The sequence below is a fragment of the Dermacentor albipictus genome, chromosome 3 (genome assembly GCF_038994185.2).
Source record: "Dermacentor albipictus isolate Rhodes 1998 colony chromosome 3, USDA_Dalb.pri_finalv2, whole genome shotgun sequence".
Classification (NCBI taxonomy): Eukaryota; Metazoa; Arthropoda; class Arachnida; order Ixodida; family Ixodidae; genus Dermacentor; species Dermacentor albipictus.
In genome coordinates, this window is record NC_091823.1 from 57,839,422 (window position 1) to 57,866,634 (window position 27,213).

The window sequence follows — 27,213 nt, forward strand, 5'->3', positions numbered from 1 at the left end:
AGAGATGAATTACAAAACTCAAGCTTCGAAGGACAAGATCTAAAGAAGCGAGTACATATCTCCGAGCTGTCCAAACTCCATTCATATCAAAAGAACTCTGCGCTTTCGAAGATAGAATAAGCTAAGACCGTAAAAAAAAAGGCGTAAGAATGAAAAAGAAACTACTGAAACGGCAAATAGAAAAAATATACCGAGAACCCCGCCGAGGAAGCCGACGAAAAAGTCGAGTCTCGTAGTCGTTCTCTCAAGCTCTTTCCTTAAAAGAGCTCTGGACAGTCTCTTTCTCTTCCTGTTCTTTCTCTTTTTTTCACGTTACGGTCTTTCACTTGAATATCGAAGCCGCGCATCTGGCACCACTATTTTGGTTTCGCATGCGCTGACACGCCGTGATTCAACCAGCTCGAAAACGAAAGACAGTCCCGGACAGTCGAAACAGCAAAAATAGATGAGCTGCAGACGGGGCGCGAAAGCGACTACCGAAATTAAAAGCAAAAAAAGAAAATATATTAAGAAGCCGGTCAATGAGGGCCTACCGTATAAGAAGCGCATTGATGAAACACCCATGCACCTTCGCCCTGCAGCAGCAGGGCATTGACGCATGTGCACAGCCGTTGCCGCCACACAGCCGATGAATGACAGAGCGCGCCCGAAAGAAAGTGAGTGCCGGCTTCGATGCGCGTCAAATCGGCGTGTAGCCACTGTAACTCGCCAAGAGCATGTGAGCAAATGATGGGAGGCGAACTGAAGCGGACAACAAAGATAGGAAGGCAGCTGCATGTGCGAGGAATCAATTTAGAGCTTGTACGCAGAAGCCGCAAAGATGACTCGGACGCGTGGAAACACTGTGCAAGGAAGAAAGGAAGGAAGCAAAGAAGGTGCATGCAAAGAACAAAGCTCTGTCACTCTTTGTTCAGTAGCTGGTGCATCGCTGCCCATATTGAGTCTTGCCTTGCCGTCTTGCAAGGGTGCTGGAATGGCAGAAGTCGCCTTTGCCGTTAGTGTACGATCTCTGCATGGAGCGGAAGACCTGAGAGACAAAGGGAGAAAAGACAGCAAAAGGACTCGACAGTTCAAAAAGCTGCGTAGAAGGCGGGGGATATCTGCAGGCATGCCGAAGCGAACAGTGCCGCGGTTCTTTCCGTTTTCTATCGGTGCTGTCTTCTTTTTCTGTTTCTTCTTCTTTACCCAGATGTATTTGGCGTGCACTGTTTCCTCTTTGTTTAGTTAGTTAGTTTTCCCTACGGCATAGAACGATTCTGTCGAATGTAACCCATTTCTACCCTCACGCGGATTGTTCTTCTTGCTTAAATAACAACCGCTGACGTTTCCTACTTATTCATTGAGCGTTTTTTGTTGTTGTTCAGTTTGTTTATTACAAGTGTAGTTATTACAAGCGCAAGAATTGAGGAGGAGACAGAACCGCCAGTTTTTGTAATGTGACACAGAAAGACATTATATTGGTTGCACGAATTGTATCCGGGTCATGGTCTAGACGTCAAAACATAGGTGCTCCAAGGCGAAAGATTCAACCTTCAACCACGAGGAGGTTATGGAGTTTTTTTTAAGTTATGGGGAATGTTAAGGTTAACAGTGTGTGTGTGGAGGGGGGGGGGGGGGGGGTAGGGCGTTTGTGTTTGTGTGTTTGCGTGTGTTATTCTAGGGCGGCTATCATTAAATTATAGCAAAAACAAAGGTTATAGGAACTGGTGCAACACCACATCATGCCATAACTTCAGTGACGTTATGCAGTAAGTGTCCTCTTGAACCGACGTGAGCGGTTGTGTTTCACCACAGAGTTTATCACTTCTGTTAGAGTGTTTACGGTTATACTTTAACTCTACAGACAGCCGCGTAAACGTTCAACAAACTCTGCAAGTTGAACAAACTGAAGCGTTGCGAGAAAACACTTCTTCTGGTTGTGCGCCAACACCGTTATTCCGGGCATGTACTCGCCATCTCCTCCACACACTCCATACCACAAAAGAAGTATCCGACTGCGTACATAAGCTACTCATCGCCCATGTCAATTTCTTTTTCAAGGCCGTTTATAGCTACCGTCACCCTTTCACGCCTTCTAAAAAAGAACAACAACATCAGTTTGAAATAAACACGGCCATCTTTGCAAAATATAGCAGAGATTTATTGTTTCTGTGAGCGCATTGCTTAAGGACTGCATTAGGGTGCCCTGAAGCGTTGCTGAGTGAGCCCCTTAAGCTTCCTCTTGTCGTACGTCAGCTTCCAGCCCTCTCTCGTAACAACCACTGAAAGAGAAAAGAAGGAATGTGAGATGGATGGCTGCCGTTTCTTTTATTCACCTGTGATACACGCGACAAGTATTTTCCTCAGCCAAAAAATAAGAAGCGCACGAAGCCAGGTAATCAAAATCTCGTTAGCCGCGATCAGCGCTTTCCGTTAGCCATTTTTGTTTTGAAAGACTTTCTGTTCGTGCAACGTATGGATTGCCTTTTTTGAAGAAAGTTACAGTATCCAACAGACTCGAAAGCTCCGAACTCGTATCGTTCCCTCCTCCTTTTGTGTGTGTAGATGTGTATTTGTTCACTTCATATCTTTGGAAGCTCTGGAGGTGGTCCGTTCACGAGCTCGTTGTACACATAGTCTGAAGATATAGACAGAAGGGCCTCTCGCAATTTGTGCTATAAACATGTAATTCGTATTATCTTCATTTTTTTCCCGCAAGGCGATGTTTTGTTCCGCCATCAAGCGTTTTGCCCGAGGAAACACCTGCCGCGAGCGAAGCAATTAAGTTATTTCGCTATTGACAACAATACCGGCTTCGTCTTCAAACAAAAGCTTGCAGTGGCGTCCGGGCACTTGTTCAGGCCTGAAAACGACATCCACGTCGCATCTATTGCTCAGTGGGTTCGTTAAATGCTAATGGCAGGCTTTGAAAACCACTGAGAAAACAGGTTTACAGGTGCGTGCGTGCGTCTGTGCGTGTGCGCGTGTGTGCATGCGTGTGTGCGTGCGTGCGTGTGCGTGCGTGTGTGTGTGTGTGTATGTGCGTGTGTGTGTGTGCGTGTGTGTGTGTGCATGTGTGCGTGTGTGCGTGTGCGTGTGCCTGTGTGTGTGTGTGTGTGTTTGTGTGTGTATGTGTGTTTGTGTGTGTGTGTCTGTGTGTGTGTGTGTGTGTGTGTGTGTGTGTGTGTGTGTGTGTGTGTGTGTTTGTGTTTGTGTGCATGCATATGTAATAATCGGTGTAATAATCTGTCTTGCAATATACAGTTTGAATGTTCACTGTAAAGTCGCACTGACAAGGTCATTTCGTTGAATGATAATCAACAATTTCAATAACTAGTACCCTCTAATGGATAAACAATGAGCTCTAATGCTGTCATCTCAAACACAAACTCCCACTTCAAGATTGTGGGCTGTCGTTCTCGCTGTCTCAAAGTGTTTTGAGGATTTCATTGTAAAACGGAAGACAGAACAAGAAACTACATACAATACGCATTATTTCTTGCCCTTTTTTATCTAAAGTAAGAGAAAAACGATGTTTTTGCGGGCTTTACAATTATAATTTCCCGGCCAGTAGAAATAATTCAATTATCTCCAATCAGGACCTGTCAATAGGGGGCGTTGCAGTAAGTTCGGCGCCATAGAGCTACAGAACTTCAGTCTGTGTGCTCAAGCTGAACGTGACGGGAAAACAAGTACTAATGAGAACGCAGGCTTGACTTTCTGCAGGCAGTGAGTGGCCAAAGTACGTGTTCGATGCATGCGAGCCTCCGGCGAATGCCAATGAGGGCGGTTTGCGCACGCGACCACGTTAACTAGTACCATGTCATACGCTGTACTGAAACTACTGAAACTGTGCCGCTCGTGCCCAGTGGTCGTTTTGTTGATATTCTTGTTTTCTTCATTCGTAAACGCAGTCTTCGTGCTTAAAATTCCCTCTGTGCCGCTGACTAGCCGTGCAGAAAAGGGTCGAGACTGCGGAATGCTGCACTTTGTGTGCCCGAGAAGCCCGCACGCATCCGAAAGTAGTTCGGCGGTGTAGGTATGAGAGCTGCAGTCGGAATAATGAATGTCTGGCAAGGCTGGTCAAATGCAGCGACCTTAGCAATTAGAAAATCTCGGAGATTCGATAACATCCCTTTAATCATGGAAATCCTTTGGCGTCTGAGGAAGCAGGCAGAGAAGCGAAACATTATACCAACAAAGTTGTACGCGTACCAGAAGAACTCCCGGAAGGAAAACTACAATGGTGAAATAGTTCGCTAATTGGCAAAATAATGGGGACCTAAATAAATGCGATCATTACGAGCTCAGAGTCACTTGTCCCCAACGAAAATTCAAGGGCCAGCAAACATACGATAAATAAGGGTTATTATTACTTTGAGGAAAGGAAAAGTCTGAACATGCTCAATGCCTTAAACGCTTGAAAATTTGCCCACTCCTTTTCATCTTCCTGGAGGTGAGGCACGGCTGGCGTTAGGCGAAAATAGTCAACTCTTCGAAAGCGCATCTCGAGTAGAGTGGCTGTTTTTGCCACATTCGTAATACCTTCGAACGCTGCAGCTCGGGTGAACCACCTTCTATTGATAATATATCTTCCCTATACTTTCATTGGAGATCGAGCCTTAACAACTGGCCGAATTCGCAAAGGTTTTCTTTCGTAAGTATTGTTAGCCATCGGCCGGCCGCCTGCGGTAATATTATATATCCAGCATCAGGAATGGCTGAAACTTTCTCTTACGAAAAATTCTATCGTAAACGCTTTTTGTTAACACAGGCACTTTTCTTTCTTATCGTTTACGGGTATCCACTAGAGTTCTAGACATTTCAGTAGAATTCGCTAGACGCGTGCCACGCGTTTATGATTACACTCCAGTCTGATAGCATGGAAATATATGATCAGCCTCTTGAGCCCGTTTAGCGAAGCTCGACGTGCTCGTATACAACAGTATTTAATAGCTCCTTTTCTCCAGTAATGGCGAGGGCCAAACGCATGCCTGAGCCATGGTAGGCCGTGACTCAAAACTACTTGGCATGACGCAAGATACTGCAAACCGAGATGTCACATGTACGACCAGTACTGCCTCTGATACATATCCATTGTTCACGTGCCGGATGCAAATACAACTTTTTGTACGCCGCGTTCATAGAATGTCGCATTATATATGTATTATTATGCGGGAGAACGCGCTAATTCAGGGATTTTTCGCTTCAAGAGGGCTTCGTGCAATGCATCCAACAAGACTTTTCACGGTGCTGTCACAACCAACAATTCGTGTCGAATCGCATTTAAAGCTGTGAGAAATCAGCTGTGTGAATAATTAAAATTTTGTCTCTCTCTCTCTCTCTCTCTCTCTCCAGTTTATCAATTCCACTATGTTCAAGCACTGGATTTGATGGCACATATATTATTATAATGTGTACATTGAAACCTCCATTCTCAGTGTTGCTTACCCTTGAATTCAAGAAGTAAAAACAATTCCAAAAACAAAAGCGTCGTTGTTGTTGTTGTTGTTGTTCCAAACCTTTGTTACGATCATCATCATCATCATAATCATCAGCCTGGTTACGCCCACTGCAGGGCAAAGGACTCTCCCATACTTCTCCAACAACCCCGGTCATGTACTAATTGTGGCCATGTCGTCCCTGCAAACTTCTTAATCTCATCCGCCCATGTTACGATGGCAGCAGCTAAAGATGTCCGCTTCTCCCCCAGCCCCTTAAGATGCGAACTATCTAGTTTTACAGCCAGTTTTAATAAACTACGTATTGTGAGGTATCGCACAGAGGTTGCCCTCACTGCAGGCTAAAGACAAAAATTCGAATCCTGGTTTATAAGTTACTATTGAGAGGGCCCGAGTAAAAGGAAACTTAGTTGAATTGGGAGTCAGTTTAAACTGAACAAGGAACGTTAGGACTAGAACTGCGCCATAGAAAGAGTGTAGTAAAAAAATGAAAATATGATGTCACCAGGCTATAAGCTGACGCTGCGAAATCCTGCACTAGCAAGTAGAGGTAGGTGTAGATATAAAGGTGAACACGTAAACCAACCAACCTTCTTTTTTAAGAACAATCACATAGTAGATACGGATCACAGACTACCAAGAGACAAAGAAGAAGAATGAACGACTGGTAATTTCATTTTGTTTAGCAAATTAATTTACCAGTGCATTAAAGCGACTTTCTGTAGCGCTACAATGCAATAGAAAGCTTGCAGGCGTAGTCCGCGCTGCCATCACCCCTCGAAATAAATATTTACATTGCCAATGCATAGCCTCAGAGATAGCCCGTCGTGCCCAACACCGTGCATGCAGGCCAATTTCAGAGGCCATGGCTAATCACGCACTGTCAGCGCGGGCCATTACTGCCCGGGTAACAGAAGAAGATTAACTGCACCCGCTTGCACTCCGTCTGGTCTGCGTTCGTGCAAGTTGAAAATGAAAAACGCGACGAAAGAGTCGTCCACATCAGATGTCCTTGGTGCGGCAACCGCCCCATCCGTAAGCAGCGGAGTCCGCAAGAACCAAAGCAGCTCCACAAAGCCACGGTACGTCGCCACGTCTTCCAGTGTAGCGAGCCCGAATGAGGTGCGCTCTAGCCAGATGGTCGAACAACGCGTTCTTGAAGGATCCGAGCACGAACATCCCGTTTTAGCGAATGATCCGAGCCGGGTAACTGTCCCGCAAACGATTTGCCACCTGACAGACTCGGAGCCGCTAAGAGCAGCAAATATAACGCCTCTCGAGAGCAACGCTAACGCTCCTACTACTGCAACGGCAAGCGGCAACTCAGCGAGAGATGCCTTTTCTTCCAGGGCCTCGAACGACAAGAATTTACGGCCGCGCTCCCAAGAGCGGCACGCCCCTTCTGAGGCGCCACCTTTTGCAATTAAAAGCCGTGCTTCATCAGAACCACTATTAAATGCCGATAAGTCACGCCACGACCGTCCATGTGGAAAGGCAAGCTCCGCGGGATCTGTGCGCGTGAAACAGCCCAGTCCTGCCACGAGTGCTGCCAATGCCTCCGTCGGCGATCGGACGTGGACGCTAGCGTCTCAAGCGCGAACATTCATCAGATCCCGAGAACCGTCGCCTGTGAGACGTTCTACGGCTGTTCTTGAAACGTCGAAGCGAAGCTGTTCCTTCTCGCTGGACACGGAGCGCATCATCGAGTTGCAGAACATGACGAACGAGGCAGCCATCCGCGATATGATACGACGGATCGAGCACTCCATGACCCTCCCCGTGAGCCGCGTAGAAGCTGCGGAGTCCACAACTACAACCACCATAACGTTGCCGGTCGAGCCTCCGAAGAACACGTCCACGTTCGAGGAGACGCTGTCCCAGGCCACGAAAGTCACTACCACCGACACAGGAACGCGTGTAACTAGTACCGACACTTCTCGCACCACGCGCAGAAAGAAAGATATGAAAGTTCGCGCACCTGCCAGTGGGCTCAGAGTGACTTCCGGCTTCACTAGCGAAAGCACACAGGCACGGTCGGAAACGTCGAACTCGATGAGTGAGTACCTTTTGTTTATACCTTTTCACATCGCTATCCGAGCATGCCCGCATATACTCAACAACTATCTCGTTTTTGTTACTGCTATGACTTTCGTTTTCGTAATGTCGTAACAACGCTCCCTAAGGACCAAAAAAATCGATCCGCTGAAGCTTCTGCAAACTGAAGTTGCGTCAGATTGAAAATATCAAAGCACATATCGTAAAATTACTCCAAATGACTGAACACTCGTTGTCGGTTTGACATATATATACGAATGATGTCCAATTTGCATTTCACAGCACCTTACGGTTCCTTGAAAGCTTTCACCGTTGAAGCTGTTCAACTAATTGGTAAGGTTGATGCTCTCGCAGGTGAACAGAATAGGCTCATGATTTTTGGCCGTAAAGCAGCCGCTCACTTAGAATTTTGTCGCTCCTATAGATATAACGACGTATTTTGTTCAACGCGGGCAGGTAGGCTACCTACCAGCCCACGTAGGCGCTTGCCTAGGTAGGCTGTTTATTTAGACAACACGAAACATAACTTTCATTTGACAAGGAATATGTATACCTGTGAAACAGCTTTAGACTTTTCAAGCAAATGGACCCCCGATTTCCGCCTCCCACTTCTCGCATAATTTCAAATTTTCATCGTCCTTATGTCAGCAGGTCGTACAACTGGGCATTCCACCAATGCAACGACATCAAGCAAAGCCGAAAGCAGCAGCTCCACGGGTGAAACGGAAACCGGCTGGCGTACTTTGTACCTCCTGTGTCAAATCGTGCCCCTGGCTGCACTGGTTTTCCTCCTGCTGGCGATAGTCATCTTGCTTCCGCGCTTGAATCGTACTCAGGGTTCGTTGGCGCGCTCGGGACTAGAGCTGCGTGACTGGTCCAGTGTGTGTGACAACCCGACCTGCGACAGAGCCCTCGCCTCGCTGATGGAGCCCATGGATACGAACGTGTCCCCGTGCGATGACCTTTACAGGTTTGGCTCATATATTGACATGTCGAATAATGACTCGTCTTTCATTTTCGAATTCTCAGGTTTTACGTGCCAAATCGACAATATGATTATGAGGCACGCCGTAATTGGGGAACTCCGGTTTAACTTTGACCCCATGGAGTTCCTTACGGTGCACCGAATGCATGGTACGCGGACGCTTTTGCATTTCGCCCACATCGAAATGTCCAACTTTGTTAGCGGCTGTCTATGGCGCGGCTTAGCACAGCCGCACAGGCCCTGTCTTGAAAGCCATCTGCGGTGCAGAGCCTAGGGGCCCCGAGGGCTCAAGGCTTCATGTGCGCTTTGTTCTCGTCGCTTATTTCGCGCTGAAGCGAGAGGAAGCACGAAGGGCACTTCGCTCGCTGTTGCTGCTGCTGCTCTTCCTGGCGCCAGCGATTGTTTTCGCAGCAAGTGTCCGCGATCATAGATTAAGATATGTGTTGATGTTTTCCTATGCGTGCGTGACACCATGCTTGTTAATCTAGTTCGTAAACAAGCGTTTACAAGTTTATTCTGCCGATAAATCTACTATCCTTACTTCGTCTAGCTGTCGAATTTGCTATCGCAATGGATGCTTCACCTTTCGGGCAAAAGTGCGGCATTTTTTTCTTTTTTTTTACTTTTTCACACACCTTGATGTTTGATTTTCACCACACCGTTGTTTCAGTGCTAGTATCCGGGCCAGTCCTGTTCCTTTAGCCTTATTTATCTGACCCACTGCTGGAGTCTCCAGTGCTTCCCGTCTCATGACAAAAATTATTATCGTTGCCGCCATCAGCCACCCAAGGCTCCATACTTCAAGCCTGCCTGCCTTAAATATATGCATTGCATTCATCTAATAAAGTTCTGGCAAACGTCGAACATCTGGAGCGCTCTTGAAAGATTTAAAAAAAACTAAACATCTATTTTCTTTTCTATTCCCATCTTTATATGCAGGCACATGTGTGGTCGATGGCGGGCTGTAAATCCGAGGCGTCGCAGCTACGCCGCCGAGAACCATCACAACTTCCTCGTGACCATTCACCGCAGATTGTCAGGCTTGTCACTCGACTCTGGCAGGAGCGGTACTGACGTGCCGCCGGCTCGTGGTGGCTGCGACTTGCGCACTAGAATGATAGCCGTCTTCTACGCGAGCTGCCTTCGCTTCGGGCGTCGACCATCTATGCCGTCTCTACAGGCTGCGCTCTCTGGGGTGAGCAGTCCTTCATAGCTAAGAGACTGAGCGTAGTGATCTGCGGATTGCGGCAAATATGGGCGTAAACTATATAATGAATTATCCCTAAAAATTGTATCAATGTACGTTTTCTCCTTATGAAAACGTTATTCCAAGCTTTCCGTTCTTCCCATACAGGGTCTCATATTGTCGACCAATGACACCAATGAGACCAATTAAACGAGATATTATTGTGTAGAAGTCTCGCATATCGCTGCCTACATAGAGTGACCTGAAACTCTACTTATAGGGAACTCGGTGCTTTGCGTAGCACACAGAACGGGCAACGGGGTCTGACACATTACCATACACGGGTGTCTACTAAAACTGCTCGTTAAGCACCCAAGAAAGAAGGTAACACTCAGTTTTCTCCCACACATGTATGTTTACAGATTGGTATTGACGCTGCAGCGTGGCTGAGTTCAAGAAATTCCCAGGAGTTGTTGGCTCGTGTCGTAGCTGCTTGCCTTCGCAGTGGCGTGGCTTCCGTGATAAGAGTCCGAAGGAGCCCAGATGGGCACAGTATATTTATTGAAGTCGGCGAGACCCTCAAACACAGCCTGGCCAACGGCGAGGACGAGGATGGCGATGACGTCGCAACCGGGCGCCCTCGATGGTTCGTGGAAAAGGCACTTCAGGAACTTCAGCTGGACGTGCATTGGTCTAAGGTGGCCGAACTGGACGGCTTCGTCGACAGCACCCGAAGAAAGCTCGGTGGCGGGCTTCTTTCGGAGCCATTTAGAAACGTCCAAGACCAGCAGCTGCCTCGTAAGCTGGCCGAACTGCACTGGCACACTTTCCTAGAACCAGACCTGCGAAACCAGACATTCTTCGACTCGAGTGGCGTACGTATTTAGGCCTGCATCCGCAAAAATATCTTGTGCTAGAATTGCTCGTGAGAGCAAATTTCAGGAAAGTTCTGACGCCGAACATATTATTAGCAAAGGCGACCGGCCCGTGGCGAACGACACATACGAACAAGACGCTTTGTGAATTTGGCCCGCGTTTTGTACCTCGGCCTGAGGCTCCTTATGATTCAAAACAGCTTCGCTGTTTGTAATCATAAGGGAAAATGGGAGCACAAATTTCCAGCTGTAAAGGTACCATTCTCAACACTTTCAAGCATGGTGACTATATAACTCCCTGCTAGTCTTTAGTTTTTGCCACCAACCAGCGCTTAATTAACCTTAATGTTCCTGATTTAATACAGTACAAACCATTTACTCCTCCCTGGAAACTCGTGGTGAGAAAGATTTTCGCTAGCTTCACGACAGTCTCGGAGCCTGTCGTGCAATTATGATGTTGTTTAGTAGCATTCGCTACATAATTGCTAATAGCGCAAAAAACGCTGGACAAGAAAACGGATGCAGAAATGCGCAAGTGTGGCGCATTCTCGTGTAATAAAATTTGAGGGGGGGAGGGGAGGGGAGGGTTCCCCCCATTCTTCGGTATCCCATACTTTTCGCCGCTATTTACAATTATTCCTGAAACTTAGAATCGGAGCTTACACTTGTGCCTATACATCTTGATAGGGTCCAAGAAATTTGTCATTCTACGTGCGCGGCCTCATCGAAGTGGGAGAAGTCATACGCGCGTTGGGCGACTCGACGGAACCGGATGTGGCCAACCTGTACACGCTCCTTGTGCCGGCGGCCCAACTGTTCGCCTACGTCCGACCATGGCTGGTTCCCAGGAAGAACCGCGAAGACAGAGTCATCCCTGCCTGCCTTCGTGCAACGGAGCGCTGCTTTGCTTCGGAATTCTCCTCGCTGGTAGCAGCCTGGACTGAGTCTGCGCGGGCCCGGATGTACTTCGGCGACATGGTGTCAGCGCTCAGGAGCGCCCTCACGATTTCGGTTCCTGACCAAGACAACCTGGCAGTAAACGGCACCCATGCGCATGTTCCCTTCAAAGTCGACACCATCCGTAAGTTGTGCAGCGGTATCATCATTTTAAAACTACATTTATCACATTCTTATCTGCTTAATTGGTCCTATGAACACACAATCCGCAATATCTTCCTTTCATAAAAACTTTTCTTCGTTCATTGGCAGAGTCTTCGCTAATGTGCGTTCGTTATCATGATTGACCGGCGTTTACCTTTATTCAGAACGATTCAGCGTACGAACTACGTCTTGAATAAGGGTCAAGTTTTACAGCTCCTGAGAAATGGGCGCAGGCAAAAATAATTAGCACTAACACGTCTGTACCATGTCTCCCAACTCGTGCTCTGGCTAATCTATTTTTGGTTACTTTCGCAGCCGAGCGACGCAAAAGCGAGTTTGCATGCCGCAAGGAAAGCCTGTCTCCGCCGTTCCTCTCCACCGACGACTTTGTTGGCAACGTTGTCCTTATGTTCAAAGAGGACAGGTTCATCAACGCTGAGCCTCCCCGTGCAGTCGTGGCAGAGGTGACGAAAGACGGAACGTTCCAACTTCACAGTAGCCTCGGCTTCTCTTTATGGGCAAGCGAACACACGGTATTCGTACCTCCGCTGTACCTATCCGGAGACCTGCTGCACGCCGAAGCCTCGGAGCCCAGCCTAAACGTGCCTACGGTCGGTGTGCCCGTCCTGATTTCGTGGGCGCGCTCGGTAATAGCGCGTAGGGACCACTGGTCGGCGACGGCTGCATCGTACGGTAACTGCGTGCGAAAGAACCACCCTCTGGATCACGCATTGAGCGACAGGGCCTCCGACGAGGTGTTGCTAACGAACGCGCTGCTGGCGCCTTGGGCCGTCAGGGTTGCGTTGAATGCAACAGCCGTGATGGCTAGGAAAGTGCGCGGAGCTTCCGGTCATCGCGAAGCGAGTTCGTTGTCGTCGAATTCAACGGTCGTGCCCAGAGACTCGAACGACAAGGCGAGGACGCAGGTCTTTTTCGGGAGACTATGCCTGATGAAGTGCGGTGACCCGATAGGTGCGTCGGCTTGCAGTTACGCGACCGTGCATTCTCCAGAATTCGCGGAGGCCTTCGGCTGCCCGAAGCACCGGGAACCATCCGAACATCATCCCTGCACCGACATTCTGAGCAGCCTAGCTGCTACACTGGCATCAATTTCCAGCATTCCCAGCAATGACTCTCTAACTTAGAGAATCTGAGTGAAGGGGAACGCTTTTGAATATTTTGAGTCCCGTGTGCTGTTATTCATTTAACATTAGGTGTGTAGTTCCAGCTCAAGATACCTCTGTTACTTAAATCGGTATTGTGCCTCATATAGGGGATCGCATGGTAAAGTTCCCTTTTGCGTGATTTTTTTACACAGAAAAGTCGAGTTGCCTCCAAGAACATTGATAGTGAAATTTTGTTGTTAACGACAATTTTCTATGGAAATCAACTATAGGCTGCTGCTTTATGATTTTCAAAGAACGTTTCCCCGTTCGTAATTCTTGTTGCGCATTTAGCTCATGATTATACTGACAGAGGTGCACGAGCCTTCGCAGATGGTATTCCAAAATGCGAAGCCATATCGCCGACTTTGGCACTGCTGCAACAAATCTATTTCTTTCATCTTTGCCTAATCCTCAAACGCTCGTCTGTCTTATTTTGGAATAAATCGCGCACTTATGAGTCCCACAGAAGCACACTGAGAAACTATCGAGCATTCTATTGAAACCAAGGTACTGTGTTTTTATTTAGCCTCTCAGGTTCCTAAAGCACATTACGAGCATACAGCGAAACACATTAAACTAGTTAGAACCGCATAGTCTACATACTGCATGCAACTTTTGTATGTTTGCTTGCGACGCAATTTCGTGCGCTTGGCTTTGAAAAAAGGAACCAAATGCATACAGATGGATGGATGAATGCAAAACTGTAGTGAAAGCCCTGAGGTACGCGACTCAGCGCGCTGCGGGCCGCTCCCACGTTGGGACAGTAAGGCCATGCCCGACCGCCGCATCGTGGGCCCTCTGGATAGCCCATAGTTGCGCCCCGGCATCGGGGTTCTTGAATCAGATAGCTACAGAAGGAAAGTATGGCATATGCTGGGGCAACTACAGCTCGCTCACAATTGTTAGGTTGTTGTTGTTGTTGTTGTTGTTGTTGTTGTTGTTGTTGTTGTTGTTGTTGTTGTTGTTGTTGTTGTTCCCAATACCACTTGTCTTTGTTCTTTGTACGCCATCGCGGCTGCTTCTAAAGCGCTAGGCAATCGCAAAACGACAAGGCGCGTCTCAGGCCTCTCGGGCCCGGCACGCATCCGCGTCTCGTGCTGCAACCATTAGCGCAGTGTTTCGCCTTACGTAGATGTAAACCATCATTCACTCTGCCAACTTTCTTAACCTAATGCATGCGCTACCACTGAAAAAAAAATAACTTGTGTAAGACCAACGTTCGTAATCTATTAACGTCTTTGTAAAGTTATAAGTTACTTATTAACGTAAAAGATTGGATTAGTGCAGTAAAACACGTTGGTGGGGCTAGTTGGTGCATAGCTTTCAATAGATGAAGCACCAAAAGTGACGGCACACAAGAAGAAATACAGACAGGACAAGGCGCGACTGTGTGATTCAAAGCATATTCATTCATTCACAAAACTTTATTAGTATCCTGAAGCCCGGTCTTTTCAGACCGAGGCGGGCCGCGTCCACGTCGGCACCGCCAGGCCGAACCTTATGGCGTCATCGTGGACCCTCTGGACAGCCCATAGCTGATCTTGATATGAAGAGCTTGATATCATCTTGTGCCAGTAAAGCCATTTTTCTTCGGGGTCGGCGAGAGTCGCGGGACAGCCCGCAAGCATAACAACGCGACTTTTTTTGACGAGGAAACAGATCAATCCGAAATTTTTAATTAGTGTTTCTTTTTAGATTCGAATTATTTTCCTAACTGAGCCGATTCTCGGCCAATCCACCATGGATGGTACGGGCCATTCGTTGAGGGAAAGCTACCAGCCAACAAGAACAAGCGCTTGTACTTCTCTGTTTCATCTGTTTCGTCCTCGTCTCAGACTGTTGCCGCATTAGTAACGTCTAGTAGAGTAGCCTATCTCTCCTATCAAAGTTGCACGAGATTACGCGTATATCTAGACTGGAGACTTCGGTGTTAGCGCAATTTTCATGTGCTTGCCCAACGTGTGAAATGTTTTACTTGCCAACGAACGGCTCTCTAAATATTTGCGAAACGCTGTGAACTGGCATAATTAGAAGACGAGGAAGAAGTCCAGTCAGTGTCAACCGTGCGCGCGTGTCTTCACTTCTAGTCTGAGAGACAAAGAAGAAGGGCCAATCCTGGAACCTGTCGTCGATCATCTCGGCTGAGACATGAGTGCATCATCGCCGCCTGATGCCACCGGTAAGAGTTGCTGGAACGTTAAATCGTACTCGGCTGCAAGTGTCGTGCACCGAAATTCTCGTATTCAACTAAAGCTTATAGGTAACTGAGAACACTCCGGTGAGTTCTCTCCTGATGCGTTGCGAAGCAACCCCAGCGTTCCTTCCTGCACGTCCACTTATAGCTAAACATTTCGACAGAATTGCCTGTCTGGTTGGGAAATTGATTAGAACTTGAGACTGACTCCAACCAAATAACTGAATTTTATTAGCCCGACGTTTCGGAGCCCATTCGGCTCCTTCTTCAGGGGGTTGTTATTCGGGGGGTGGCGGTGTGCCGCTTTTAAAGCATCTTTTTTGAAGAAAGGAGGGAGGGGGGAACGGGAGGTGGGGAGACACTTCACAGACGGAAAGGTGGGGGGGAACAAAAGGAAAGGGGGGTGTGTTGTTGAGCGCTTCCATGGTGCTGGGATGACCGGTGCTGGGGGGAGTGCTCGCGAGGGTGCCCTTGATGGGGGGCGGGGGGGGGGGGAGGTTACAGGGTCGCGCCGACGTTCTGTGTTGGTGAAACAAGCGGGAGTCTATCTGGCTGTGCGTCCTTTTCTTCTTTTCGTCAGGTCGCCAAGGCCATGGACATACACCGAGGGTAGGTTGCCCTTCACGCGGTTTATGTTATTCCCCGTATTCTGAATGTGCCATGACTCCAGTAGTAGTCTCTTTCGCCAGTTCGTTTCTGTTTGAAGGATTTCAGTTTCCTTGAAAGCAATTTTGTGGTCGGCGTCTTGAGAGTGTTCAGCGACGGCGCTGCGAATACGGTTGAATGTCCTGACGTCGTTCTCGTGCTGTCTGATCCTTTCTTTTAGATTTTTGGTTTCCCCGATGTACGACGCCGGACAGTCGGCACAACTGATTTTGTAGACGACGCCTTGAGCTTTTTCTTTAGGTGGACGATCTTTTGGTTTAGGGAGGAGGATATTGAAAGTGTTTATTGGTTTGTGCGCCACTTTGAGGCCTTCTTTTTTTAATATTCGGCTGAGCGCTTCGCTGGTACCTCTGATGTACGGGATGGACACTCGCTTCTGGGGTTGGGGAGAAGTCGACGGCTGAAGGTCCCGCATTTTGCTTCTTCTTTTTTTTTGTTGTCTGGTTGTTTTTCGAATGAAGTCATCTGTGTAGCCATTCCTCCGAAGTTCGTTGAGAACCGTTCTCTTTTCTTTCTTTAGATCCGATTCCGATGAGGAATGAGTTTCGGCTCGTTTGAATAAAGAATTTACAACAGATGTCTTGTGGTTTGCCAGATGGTCGGATTGGAAATGAAGATAGCGGCCTGTGTGGGTTGGTTTTCGGTAGACTGAAAATTTTAAAATGCCGTCTTTTCGTGTAACTTGTACATCTAAGAATGGGAGTGATCCGTTCTGTTCGCGCTCATATGTGTACTGTATATCCGGGTCTATGGAGTTTAAGTGTTTCTGCAAGTTTTCGACTTGGCTCGTCTTCACGATGCAAAAACAATCATCCACGTACCTGAGGAAGACTTTTGGTTTCGGCGAAAAAGTATTTAAAGCTCTCTCCTCGATGCTCTCCATAGTCAAGTTAGCTATGGCAACGGAAATTGAGGCCCCCATAGGAGTTCCCCCCATCAAGGGCAGCCTCGCGAGCACTCCCCCCAGCACCGGTCATCCCAGCACCATGGAAGCGCTCAACAACACACCCCCCTTTCCTTTTGTTCCCCCCCACCTTTCCGTCTGTGAAGTGTCTCCCCACCTCCCGTTCCCCCCTCCCTCCTTTCTTCAAAAAAGATGCTTTAAAAGCGGCACACCGCCACCCCCCGAAGAACAACCCCCTGAAGAAGGAGCCGAATGGGCTCCGAAACGTCGGGCTAATAAAATTCAGTTATTTGGTTGGAGTCAGTCTCAAGTTCTAACGTCCACTTATGAGCGGGCTGTGGATCACTTTCGTGGGCAATCTAGATGTTAAATTGCGTTCTTTTTGTGATTTTTTTCTTTCAATTGTGCCATTGAACCTTGAGCTCTCAGTATTTATTATTTGAGACAGTTGTCAGAGGTTAAAAAATAAACCACCATACTGCCTTTGTATTCTCGGGGGAAAGGGGGGAGGTAACAAACATCGGGCGTAACGTGAGATCAGGATGTTTACGTAGGAGGTGCTAAAGGCGCAGGCCCCAAAAAAGATAGCACGTATTGACTTGCATTCAGAACTGCGTGTTTATTAAACAACATAATTTTCTTGAAGTATTTAATTAAATGTGTACCTTTGAAACGTCTGGGGTATTGCTTCAAAGCTATTTTATATGAGAATCATATCGTTTCCAACATTTCAGATATTCGACAGTTGTTTAGAGCTCCTTAACCCTAACACTCGCAGCGCTCAACATTTTAAACATTTCTAATATTCACTCGCAACTGCATTGCATTGCTGTATTTTTTATCTTTTCGCTGCTTAATGTGCACACGATGTGTATGTTCAAGCCTGTAAATGTAAAAGCAGTTCTTTGTAATCTTTATGCGTTTCTCATCGTTTCAAGCACCAGGAAAATCATGCGGCGCGGGAACAATTGACGAAGGCATTCCCAAGGAGCTACAAGGCATCTTTGAGTAAGTGGTATAAACGAAGGCATAAAAAGCTATGTGCCAGCTCCTCGCCATAGTCAATAACGCGACTGTATTTGCCAGATAAAGATGAACGTTGGCCATTTTTCACATAGCATGTTACATGGAGACGCCATTGAACGTGTTTTGAAACCTTCAGTAGTATTTGAAGAAGTAACTAGTGCTAGTAAATATAGCGCGATTGCTTCCAAACGTGTTTATAGTGTGGCAGATGGGCCTAACAAAATGTAACACAAGCGCTCGTTTGCAGGAAACACCATTTATGAAGGAGGGGGGGGCTATGAATTTCGGCATGCAAGCGTGCAGTCAAAATCGCAAGATCTTTTTATTATATGTTTGCAAAGACACGTTCCAACTTTATGTGATACCAGACGCTGATTTTGGTCGGGTTGAGATGGAAGATGTTATTATGACGAAAAAGTCATCCAAGTGTATCCCTACAGTTGCGCAGCTGCCACCAGACCATAACCAGTTTTCTTGTTCACACTAAATTAGTAGACGTGTGGTTGTAGCACAGCACATAGGTCTGTTACCATATTTACGAAAACGGGGCTAGAAACGCTTTACGTGCGGCAATGTGAATGCGGATATGTCCCTGGAAATGTCACCAAATGTGGGATCATAACTCCCTATCATGCGTTAAGTGTTTACCACGGGCGTACACAAACAATCCCGCGCGTTTTCTTTTTCTGAACTTGTGTCTGTTAACCTGGAGTCGCTTTCGGACACGGAAAAGCCAATATGGTCGTATCCGTAAAACAATAAACAAGTTGTCATTCCTCCAACTTACTGCACTCAAGTAATGAAAATTTGCCTACATCATTAAGATTGACGGGAAACTTATAACGAAATTGGTCATGAAAGCGCACCATCAGAATTCTTGCGTGTCCATATATCATCTAGTATTGTGCTGACACATGTCTATGTGTGCAGTATCATCGAGCAAAGCAAGGGCCAGATGCTCGCGTGGCTAAAGGATTTGGTTGCCATCCCCAGCGTGTCAGCCGAGAAGGAACACCGCAAGGACATCATGCGCGTCATCAAAGAAACGAACAGGGTAAAACAATAAGGAACTTAGTCAAAAAGGGTGTCCTTCAGCGTCTATATAAGTCCACTTCTTTTCTATTGGTACTTTTTTTCTCGCGTAGGTCTTTTTCGCTGAGGCTCACAATAACGGACTCAGTTTCCCGTAGATAAGCGCATTCTTGTTTACTTGGGCCTTTTCCCCTTCAGCTGGTAGCAATACGCTGAGAAATTTACTATGCATGTGCGCGAATTTGTAAGCACTGCCTGGCGCCAATGGTCTTCCCGAAACTAAAATTTAGGTTAGTTAATGTTAATGGTATTGGCAAACGCATCTGTTTGATAATGGGCTGACTTGATCTCAACTGCAGTGCCAAGCCAGAATGGTACAGAAAACTGCATTGGCGGGCGTTTTATCGCGTGTTACGTAAAGCGCTGCTTATGGACCACTTTGGGAAGTCAAGAATACATACCGCACTTGGGTACGCAATGCGCTCAATATAATGTCGTATATGCCTTTCACTATAACTACGAGAAAATGTCCTCAAGAATGACAAGTGGACAGTTCTGCTGGTGTTAGTGGCTAACGCTACATCAACGGATCTTGCGGCTTTTGCACGACTTAGAAAAGAGGATACGCATCCGTCTCTATGAACAAAGCCCCAGAACCACCACGCACACACACTTCTACCCCTTTATTAGAAAACACGAATGTAATAGCGATAAATGCGACTTCTTCCTCGTTTTTTTTAATTATTTTTTCAGCAAGTCTCAGACGTAAGGGCGCTTGTTGGAAAGACCAAGCTTTATATTTTGCCAAAACCAACTTGAGTTTCGCAATATCGCTGTCGTACGTCGCAGTCCGCAGCAATGCTTGACATGAAGCTATGACAGAGGCATCGTTGATTCGGCATAGGCATCGCAGCCGAAGCTGTATGCGGTGTGCCACAGTGCAGTTCGGTCACCGCTGGCGCGTTTGCTCTTGTTCCGGCTTGTGCATGCCCGACCACTGACTCATTTGTCATCGCATAACTTGATCCACTCGTCATTCGAAGCAAGTCTTTTTCACTTCATGTTCAAGGTGTGCAGCATCGCACCCCTTGCAATGCCGCCTAGTTACGTTTGGTTTCTGCTGAGCAGTGTTTTCGGTTAGCATTGGTGGCTGCAAGGCAAGCGATAGCGCCTAAAACATTACAACGCTGCACATACTTTCAGGGTTATATTTGTCCTCGGCATGTTCTGCCTCAATCGCAACAAAGTACGTGGGCGTTCCAGAAGGGATACCCATGGCCTGAAAACCGAAGTTTACAATGTCGCTCATCTTCCTTGTGTATCGCTACATCACTGACAAAAAAGTCCTTGGCACACTTTTTCTCGAAGCCCTTGAAGGAAAATATTTTGTCAATTCAGTGTTACGTGAATAATAATTTGTCAAAGGGATATCATAGAACTGCGTTGATCATGAGGAAGAAATTGTTAGGCCACTGGAAAACCAACCATTTCTGTGGCTGGGTCGCAGATACTGCAAGAACAAGGCGTCCACGTGACCACGGTGCCCTTAGGCGACCAGCAGCTGCCGGACGGGAGCAAGCTGCCGCTGCCACCACTGTTGTTGGGCTCGACCAGTCAAGAGCCCGGCAAGAATACCCTGTGCGTCTACGGGCACCTGGACGTCTATCCGGCGCGCAAGGTAATGGTGAACGCAAGGGCCAAAGTAGAGCCTACGTGGTTTCTTTCCTTCCTAAATAGTGATTGTGTTTCCTTTCATTTTCTGTGTCTGCACTATCCATGTTTCATGTGGCTGCTTTAACAAACGTGATTTTATCAACTTTTTCACCTTTGTGTTGGTTAAAAGTTCCCGAGATCACTATCTATAGAGCGCTGTCGCAGCGCATCTTGGATTGCGTCGTGCCATTTGTGCCGCGGTATACGGAGGGATATTTGTGCAGCCGGAGCGATGAAAGGGTCTAGTTAGTGCACGCTCATCATTACGTTGCGCTGAGTTTTGCACCGACAAAAATATGACGAAGAAGAAGAGAAGGACGCGGACGGACGACGCGCGAACTATCTACCCTCCTTCGTCATATTTTTGCAAGTGTAAAACTCTACGCAACGTAAACATGAAGGTGCAAGAGAGTTTGCAACTGCGCAAGTTTTATACTGATAAATCTAACGCCAATCGTTCGGCAACGCTGTAGACCGTGGATAATCGAGGAATTTGTCTTGCAATAACGCAGGGATTCATTGACAAAACGTGCGGCGGCTTCCGCTATTCTTCAGTGGGGCTAGGTAATGCTGATGTGTACCTCTTACAACAATTCTTCGCAACATCGAAATGTCTTGCATTAGGTGTTAATATTGTCTCACGATTTTGCGGAATAATTAGGTCACGATACTTTGAGTTAAATGCATTTCATGTCTATATGGCAGCTGGACAGCGATGCGCACTATGAAAATATATCTTTGATACTCTGAACAAACATGTTTTTTCTGTATTGTTCGAAACATTGGCGTTTGGTGATAATTGGAGGCTTATTTACCCTAACCATTGCCAGAGGAAGATTTCGCGACGAAGACTTAGCTCGCCACCAATAAATTCATATATATAGTCGGGTACAACTTCAGAAGGCCGCGGCATTTGCCGCTCAAAGGCGGATGCACACATGCCTCCACCAGTGGGCGCGTGCACTTTAGACTGACGTCATGAGCCAGACGGCCGGTGACACCTCCGACGGGGAACATGGCAGCCCGCGCTTCGAGCTGGGCCGAGTCGCGTCAGCGGGACTATTTCTTTAGGGGCGGAGGCAATCGGCTGCCTCGCTTCGGTTGTCTGGGCTCCTGCTTTCTTAAGTTGTGCACGACTATGGAAGGGCGAAGTTCAACGAAATTCACGTACTGTCCATCGTTCGTATCATGGCTTAACCGCCACGACAGCGGGCGCTGACATGCGCGGCAGATATTGTCGGCTTATAATTTGTTTTATTGTTTGTTTTTGCTTGTTTGTGTGCCTGTTCCCAAACATAGATCAGTGCAGAGTAATCTCGGTACGTAGCTCTGCTGTTCTACTCGTAATGGAAGTATGTTGATGATGGTTATGTGGTATTTGTGCCGTGGTATTTAACACGGTGGCTAAGCTGAGCGACAGAACATGCGTAGAGATAAAGGCACACGCTGGTTCCGTACTCTGGTGACACCGAGACTGCCCTCGCAACGAACGTTTCGATAAGTGGGAGCATTTTGGGTTTCAATGCGACTGGCATTCTTTGGGAACTTAACCCAGCTTGCGGTATGCCTGTTTGCCCGTCCATATATCTAACCTATTTCACACCAACATGCGTTCCTGGGCATTCCATGGTCTAATGGGTAGAGCACCGGGCTGTCGTGCTGAGGGGAACGGTGTTCCAAACCGAACGTCGGACCAACTTTGGTCACCGGGTATGTGACACTGGTTATTTGTGCCTCTCTTCAATTCACCAGTTTCGCGCAAACTTGGATCACTGGGCTTGTGCCGCTCTGCACTGACACGCGTCACATATTTCAGACCCATGCCACGCATGGACTTCGCAGCGACGGCACCGTTAGAATGTGCCAGAATGTGTGTCTGTAGATGGAAGGGCGAGGAAGGAGCCCCGCTGCATTACTTGCACGCCTCACACGTGACGCATTTCGGCGGTGGCGACGCGGTGTGCCGCAACAATGCTTCAACGCTAATCGAGCTATCGTCGGCAGTCACTCTGAGATGGTTTCCGTCCGAATATTCTTTGTGTGCAGTAATCGCTACGAAAGCGGTCATTCTCACCACGACAACCTCGCAGGAGGACGGGTGGACGGCGGACCCGTTTCTACCTACGGAAAAGGACGGCCGACTCTTCGCAAGGGGCGTAGCGCACGACAAGGGTCCCCTGGTCGCATGGATCGGAGCTCTCTACGCTTACCGCAAGAGCGCCGCAAAAGCTTCGCCCGTCAATCTCAAGGTATGACTACAAGCAAGATCGTGTTATCGCGTTCACTTATTGTGAACGATCCTAAAATGTGAACACTCGTACTTTTACGTGAACCATTGCAATGTCTGCTTGTTGCTAACGCACCTTGAATAGGCTTACGGTAGCGCGGTTCAAAAACAGAGTGCGTGTGTTGTTGTGTGTCAGTAGGATTAAAAGACAGCGCCACGTGTGTCATTGTGTGTATTCTTTTGTCCTGTCTTTCAATCGCGCTACCGCAAACCTATTCAAGATGGAGAACTCGCCTAGAGTTGCAAGAATGATGTTGGTTTGGATAGCTCGTCTCAAGAAGCTCGTTTTGCTTGACCAGCTCGCTCAATTATTCGCTAGTCTGCAGCCACGTATAGTGCCATGGACATTAGCCTGTTTTCTGGAATGACGGCAAAGGCTTCAGCGTATCTGGTTACTAGAGGGTGGTTGGTGTCAGATGGAGTGTAAGCCAAGATGTATGTGCAAAATCGAAAAAAATACAGATGCGCTGAAATAATTTACCATGCGGTAAGTGATTCATCTCATTTGCCTGCCAGCCTGGTTCTCTTCAGATTTCGGTAATGGACAGGAAGCCCCGAGCGTCCGAACAAACTAGCATTATGATCTCTTGAGGCCACGTCCAGATGAAGTGCAAAGTACGGTATTCTAATAACAAATGAAAAGCACAGAAAATAAGCACTGCAGGAGTGATCTGGCGCGCACCAAAAAACACCTGCCGATTGAACGATTTTTGCGTAGAGGGAAATAAAGATAGCAGTCGCACCTCCTTGCTTCGCTGAAGAGCTTGTTCAGCTTTTCTAGGTTTTCTTTTTTGCGTGTGTGCTCTGACACACTCTGTCGCTGTTCCGGTGCAGTTCCTTGTCGAGAGCATGGAGGAAGTCGGCTCACTGGGTCTGGGACGCTACTTGGCGGCGAGCGCCAAGCAGGACTTCTTCAAAGGCATAAAATTCGCCTGCATCCCCAATGGCTTCTGGCTGAGCTCGCGTACCCCCTCTATCAGCTACGGGCTCAGGTAGATGTGACTACGTTCTATCTTGGTTTATCTCGATCCGTTTTCGTTACTTAAGAACAGTTTTGTGTAGCGCGTATTGAGCAACAGAAAGCAGTATCGGGAGTTTTTCATGTCGCTCTACAATTTTCTCAGTGACACTTTTCATCTGAAAACATTTGAGAAGTTGATTAAATAATTAAGATTAATTATCTCATTAGGCGGAATTAAAAGCATTGTTTGAGTATCTCCAAGCGGCCGCAAACAACATTACCTTTGTTCTATGCATCTAAGTGGCGTTTGCGTATTTTTAAACTCTGGCTTAAGTTAGAGTACACCACTGAAGTTGAACATGAAACGAAATCGTTTGCATGATTAACACTGCAACCAGACGAATTGCTTACATCTGTAGTGGAGCTGCTCGATCTTTCACTACGCCTGCGCACGGCTGAACAAATGGTGGCGAGCTTGTTCTCCGTAGAGAAAACGACATCCACGCCATAGCGATACGCTAACTTTGCTAGCATAGCGATACGCTAGCCATACGCGACTGGCAGTGGACATAGGGGATGACGGCCAGCTTTTCTTTCTCAGTCCCTGTAGCTTCACGTGCGCCCTTTTTCACTCTCCGCTTGGCGCCACACTCGGTGGGTATGTCTTCAGAATATGCTTCTTCTTTTTCTCGCAGATACGTCACGAGATCATGCTTAAAGAATTTCATATACGCTTTCGCGACGTCTCAAAATTAATCCCATGGCGTTTTGTGCTGAGGCTTCTCAACTTAACCTATCACAGTTACTAACTTCATCAATGTGCAATGTGACCCACCGTGGCATCTTACTGACTATGACGCTACGCTGCTGAGCAAGAGGTCGCGGGTTCGGTCCCCGGCTGCGGCGGTCGCATTCCGATGACAGCGAAATGGCAAACGTCCGTGTTCCGTGAAATAGGCTGCGTTAAAGGAGACCAGGTTGTCTTTATTAATCCTAAGCTATCCACGACGACGTCTCTGATAACCAGCTTTGGGGCAGTAAAGCAGACAACTTAGTTTAGTTAACATCAATGATAGAACGAGAGAAGTAAGACCTTTGAGAGGCCCTATAACATCTCTTCCGGCGGTGGAGCCGGCTATCATGTGCTTTCATTTTAGACTTGTGTGAGGCCCGCCGCAGCGCTGGCACTATACGACCTGTGTCGTGCGCCGCGTTTGTCATGTATCGCGATAACGTCTACAAACGCACCCTAACTCTACTGCTCAGAAAAGGCTGCAAATGCTAGCTTTTATTACAATGGTAATAGAAGGATATTTCTTAGATACAGCCTATGGTCGCTGGAAAACATAAAGGTAGGGCACAATAACTGAAATGAAAGCTGTCAAAATTAATCGCTAGATTTGATACAATTGAGCTTGATATAACAGTTTCAGGTTACCGTGAATAAGCAGTTCACTTCAGTGCGTTTTTAACGCGATGAAGATACGGGAGCACGAGGTTTAGTTTCCTGAGAGGCCTTAGTGACTTGAGTAGTGCGAACCGATCAATAATTTGTGCCGTATAGGTGCCCCGCAGTGAACGAAAATTAGTAAAAAGCACATATGCGACTTGTTCTTGCTGTCCTGTGCGAAAAAGATCATTTGGATGGGCCCTCGCCCGAATGTATAAACAAAATTCTGTAAAAGACCGAAATGAAAACCGCTTCCCGATACTGTAATTATTTTAAGCCGAACCGAAATCAATTAGTTATTTAACTCAGTGGCTCTTTAACTGAACGAGAGCGAAACATTCAACGCGGACTCTTCTTCACTGGCTATAAGAATTCCTCACATACCATAAAAAATCAAGCAAGATTCTGCGATGTTACTTGTCTTTAGGATACATGATGTCACTAACTTCAACCACTCACAGTTATTTTCCACAACAGTTCTACAGTTGTTTTCTTTAGAGCGAAGGATTCACACTAATCACTATGAATAATCACACTACTTTGCGACAGACTAATAAGCCAAGTAGGTAAGCTCTCCCGACTAACGAAGGTCCTAATAAAGAAACGACAAAGATTGAAAGTTTCTAACTCAACAGATCAGGTATACTTCTGTTGTGCCATTACCACAAGCCCGGATTCCGAATCTGCAAGATGCGGAATCTATCCTGCGAGCGCCCTAATTCTCCCTTCACAAGTCAAGATGCTGAGCCGTCGTGCGGGGCCTGCGGGAGAAGCCTCGGCGAGCCGCATGTTTGGACGTGTCGGCGTGTGCCAGACAGCCCGGCGCCGCACCTCCCTTGCCTGGAGGTCACCGCGCGCGCGAACTTTGAACCGGGTGGCCAGCGCGGTCGCTGGTTGGACCCCTCGGACGACCGTCGTGTGCTGACTTTGTATTGGGCCGTTTGAGTGACAATGGTTCCTCGGGGATTATAAAAGCAGCGACACGCCGCCTGAAAAACAGGATCCGCCGTCCCACCGGGAGAGAGTGTCGCTCCCGACTGGGGTGAGATGTGTCACGCGTTTTCGCCGGACGTCGTCGTGCGAGAACAGTCGCGTTTGTTGTGAGCACTCGGCCCCAGTGCCGACCCGTTCATGTCCTGTATGATAACCTGTATATAATGTATAAAGTCCCTTTTGTTATTCTCATCGACGCCAGGCTCGGAGTCTTCGCTACCAACGCTCTGTCACGAAACGGGTGACGAGCGCTATGGGACCACAAAGCCGTAATCGTGGTGCAGCGGTGCAAGTTCGTAACAGTGGATGGCAGCTACGGGATTGACCGGCATCAGCTACCTCGGCGCGGTGAGTGCCTGAAGTTTACCTCAAACACCAGACTTTCTCTAACACAGGTTATAGTAGCTTAGGGAAGGATTTGCTGTTGCATTTTGATAACCTTGTGTGTTTCAAGCCTAGCAAGAGTGTTTTGAAAACCAGGGGATGCTGAGGGGGTAAAACAGGGCAGTGTGTGATATACTTGCATATGTCTTACTAGTAGTGTTATAGTAGCGTACGGCAGGTATATTCAAAAAGGGTAAACAGCAGGAGGACAGTGTGAACGATGGAGAAGTACAAGGTGAAGGAACTTCTCGAAATTTGTGAGGAGTTGGGCATTGAGTTGGGCTCAACCAAAAGAAAGAATGCGATCCTTGAGGTCATGAGGACCGGGGACGTAACGGCTGAGGAAGCCGCTGAGGCCTGGGCGGGTATCAATGAACGTCGGGAAAGGGAGGAGAAGGAACGTTGCGAGCAGGAAAGGAAGGAAAATGAACGACGGGAAAAGGAGGAAAGGAGAGAACAGGAACGTCGCGAAGAGGAAAAGGAGGAAAGGAGAGAACAGCAACGTCGCGAGGAGGAAAAGGAGGAAAGGACAGAACAGCAACGTCGCGAGGAGGAAAAGGAGGAAAGGAGAGAGATTCGTGAGCACGAGCTTAAAATGAAAGAGTTGGAGACCCGAAATAGCTCGCCAGCGCCTAGTCTCACTTCTAATGTTCCAAGAATACGCGATCAACTTCCACCCTTTGTCGTCGGAGAGGATATGGCCAAATACCTCGTGAAATTTGAGCACGTGTGCGAACGGAATAGCATTGAGCGATCCCTTTGGGCACAGAATCTGTTAGCCTTGCTTCCTGGGG

The 27,213-nt window shown here is 47.5% G+C and overlaps 2 protein-coding genes across 4 annotated transcripts in view; both read left to right on the top strand.

Moving 5' to 3' along the window:
• The first annotated feature begins 6,312 nt into the window (after window positions 1-6,312).
• Window positions 6,313-13,277, top strand: LOC135898729 (uncharacterized). 3 transcript variants are annotated; one of them, XM_065427838.1, is made up of 7 exons: window positions 6,313-6,523; window positions 6,791-7,497; window positions 8,145-8,466; window positions 9,421-9,676; window positions 10,090-10,542; window positions 11,230-11,623; window positions 11,959-13,277. In XM_065427838.1, exons 1-7 carry the CDS (start codon window positions 6,414-6,416, stop codon window positions 12,786-12,788), a joined length of 3,072 nt encoding a protein of 1,023 aa, XP_065283910.1. In that variant the 5' UTR covers window positions 6,313-6,413; the 3' UTR covers window positions 12,789-13,277. The 3 variants fall into 3 exon arrangements, with proteins under 3 accessions (XP_065283910.1, XP_065283908.1, XP_065283909.1); XM_065427836.1 differs by having other exon boundaries at window positions 6,314-7,497; XM_065427837.1 differs by having other exon boundaries at window positions 6,314-7,497; window positions 8,148-8,466.
• A 1,588-nt stretch (window positions 13,278-14,865) lies between these two features.
• Window positions 14,866-27,213, top strand: part of LOC135898687 (cytosolic non-specific dipeptidase-like) — a 42,728-nt gene continuing 30,380 nt past the window's right edge. The window contains exons 1-6 of the mRNA XM_065427784.1: window positions 14,866-14,988; window positions 17,512-17,581; window positions 18,530-18,653; window positions 20,139-20,309; window positions 22,435-22,593; window positions 23,466-23,623. Of these exons, the coding sequence (XP_065283856.1) occupies window positions 14,958-14,988; window positions 17,512-17,581; window positions 18,530-18,653; window positions 20,139-20,309; window positions 22,435-22,593; window positions 23,466-23,623 (713 nt within the window). The 5' untranslated portion in view covers window positions 14,866-14,957. The remainder of the gene's footprint in view (window positions 14,989-17,511; window positions 17,582-18,529; window positions 18,654-20,138; window positions 20,310-22,434; window positions 22,594-23,465; window positions 23,624-27,213) is intronic.

Excerpts from the sequence above, each read along its gene's own strand:
- LOC135898729 (XM_065427836.1), top strand. The coding sequence starts at position 6,414 with ATGAAAAACGCGACGAAAGAGTCGTCCACATCAGATGTCCTTGGTGCG. Across the intron at positions 8,467-9,420 it reads CCGTGCGATGACCTTTACAG|GCACATGTGTGGTCGATGGC; the intron begins GTTTGGCTCATA and ends CTTTATATGCAG. Across the intron at positions 11,624-11,958 it reads CTTCAAAGTCGACACCATCC|CCGAGCGACGCAAAAGCGAG; the intron begins GTAAGTTGTGCA and ends TTACTTTCGCAG.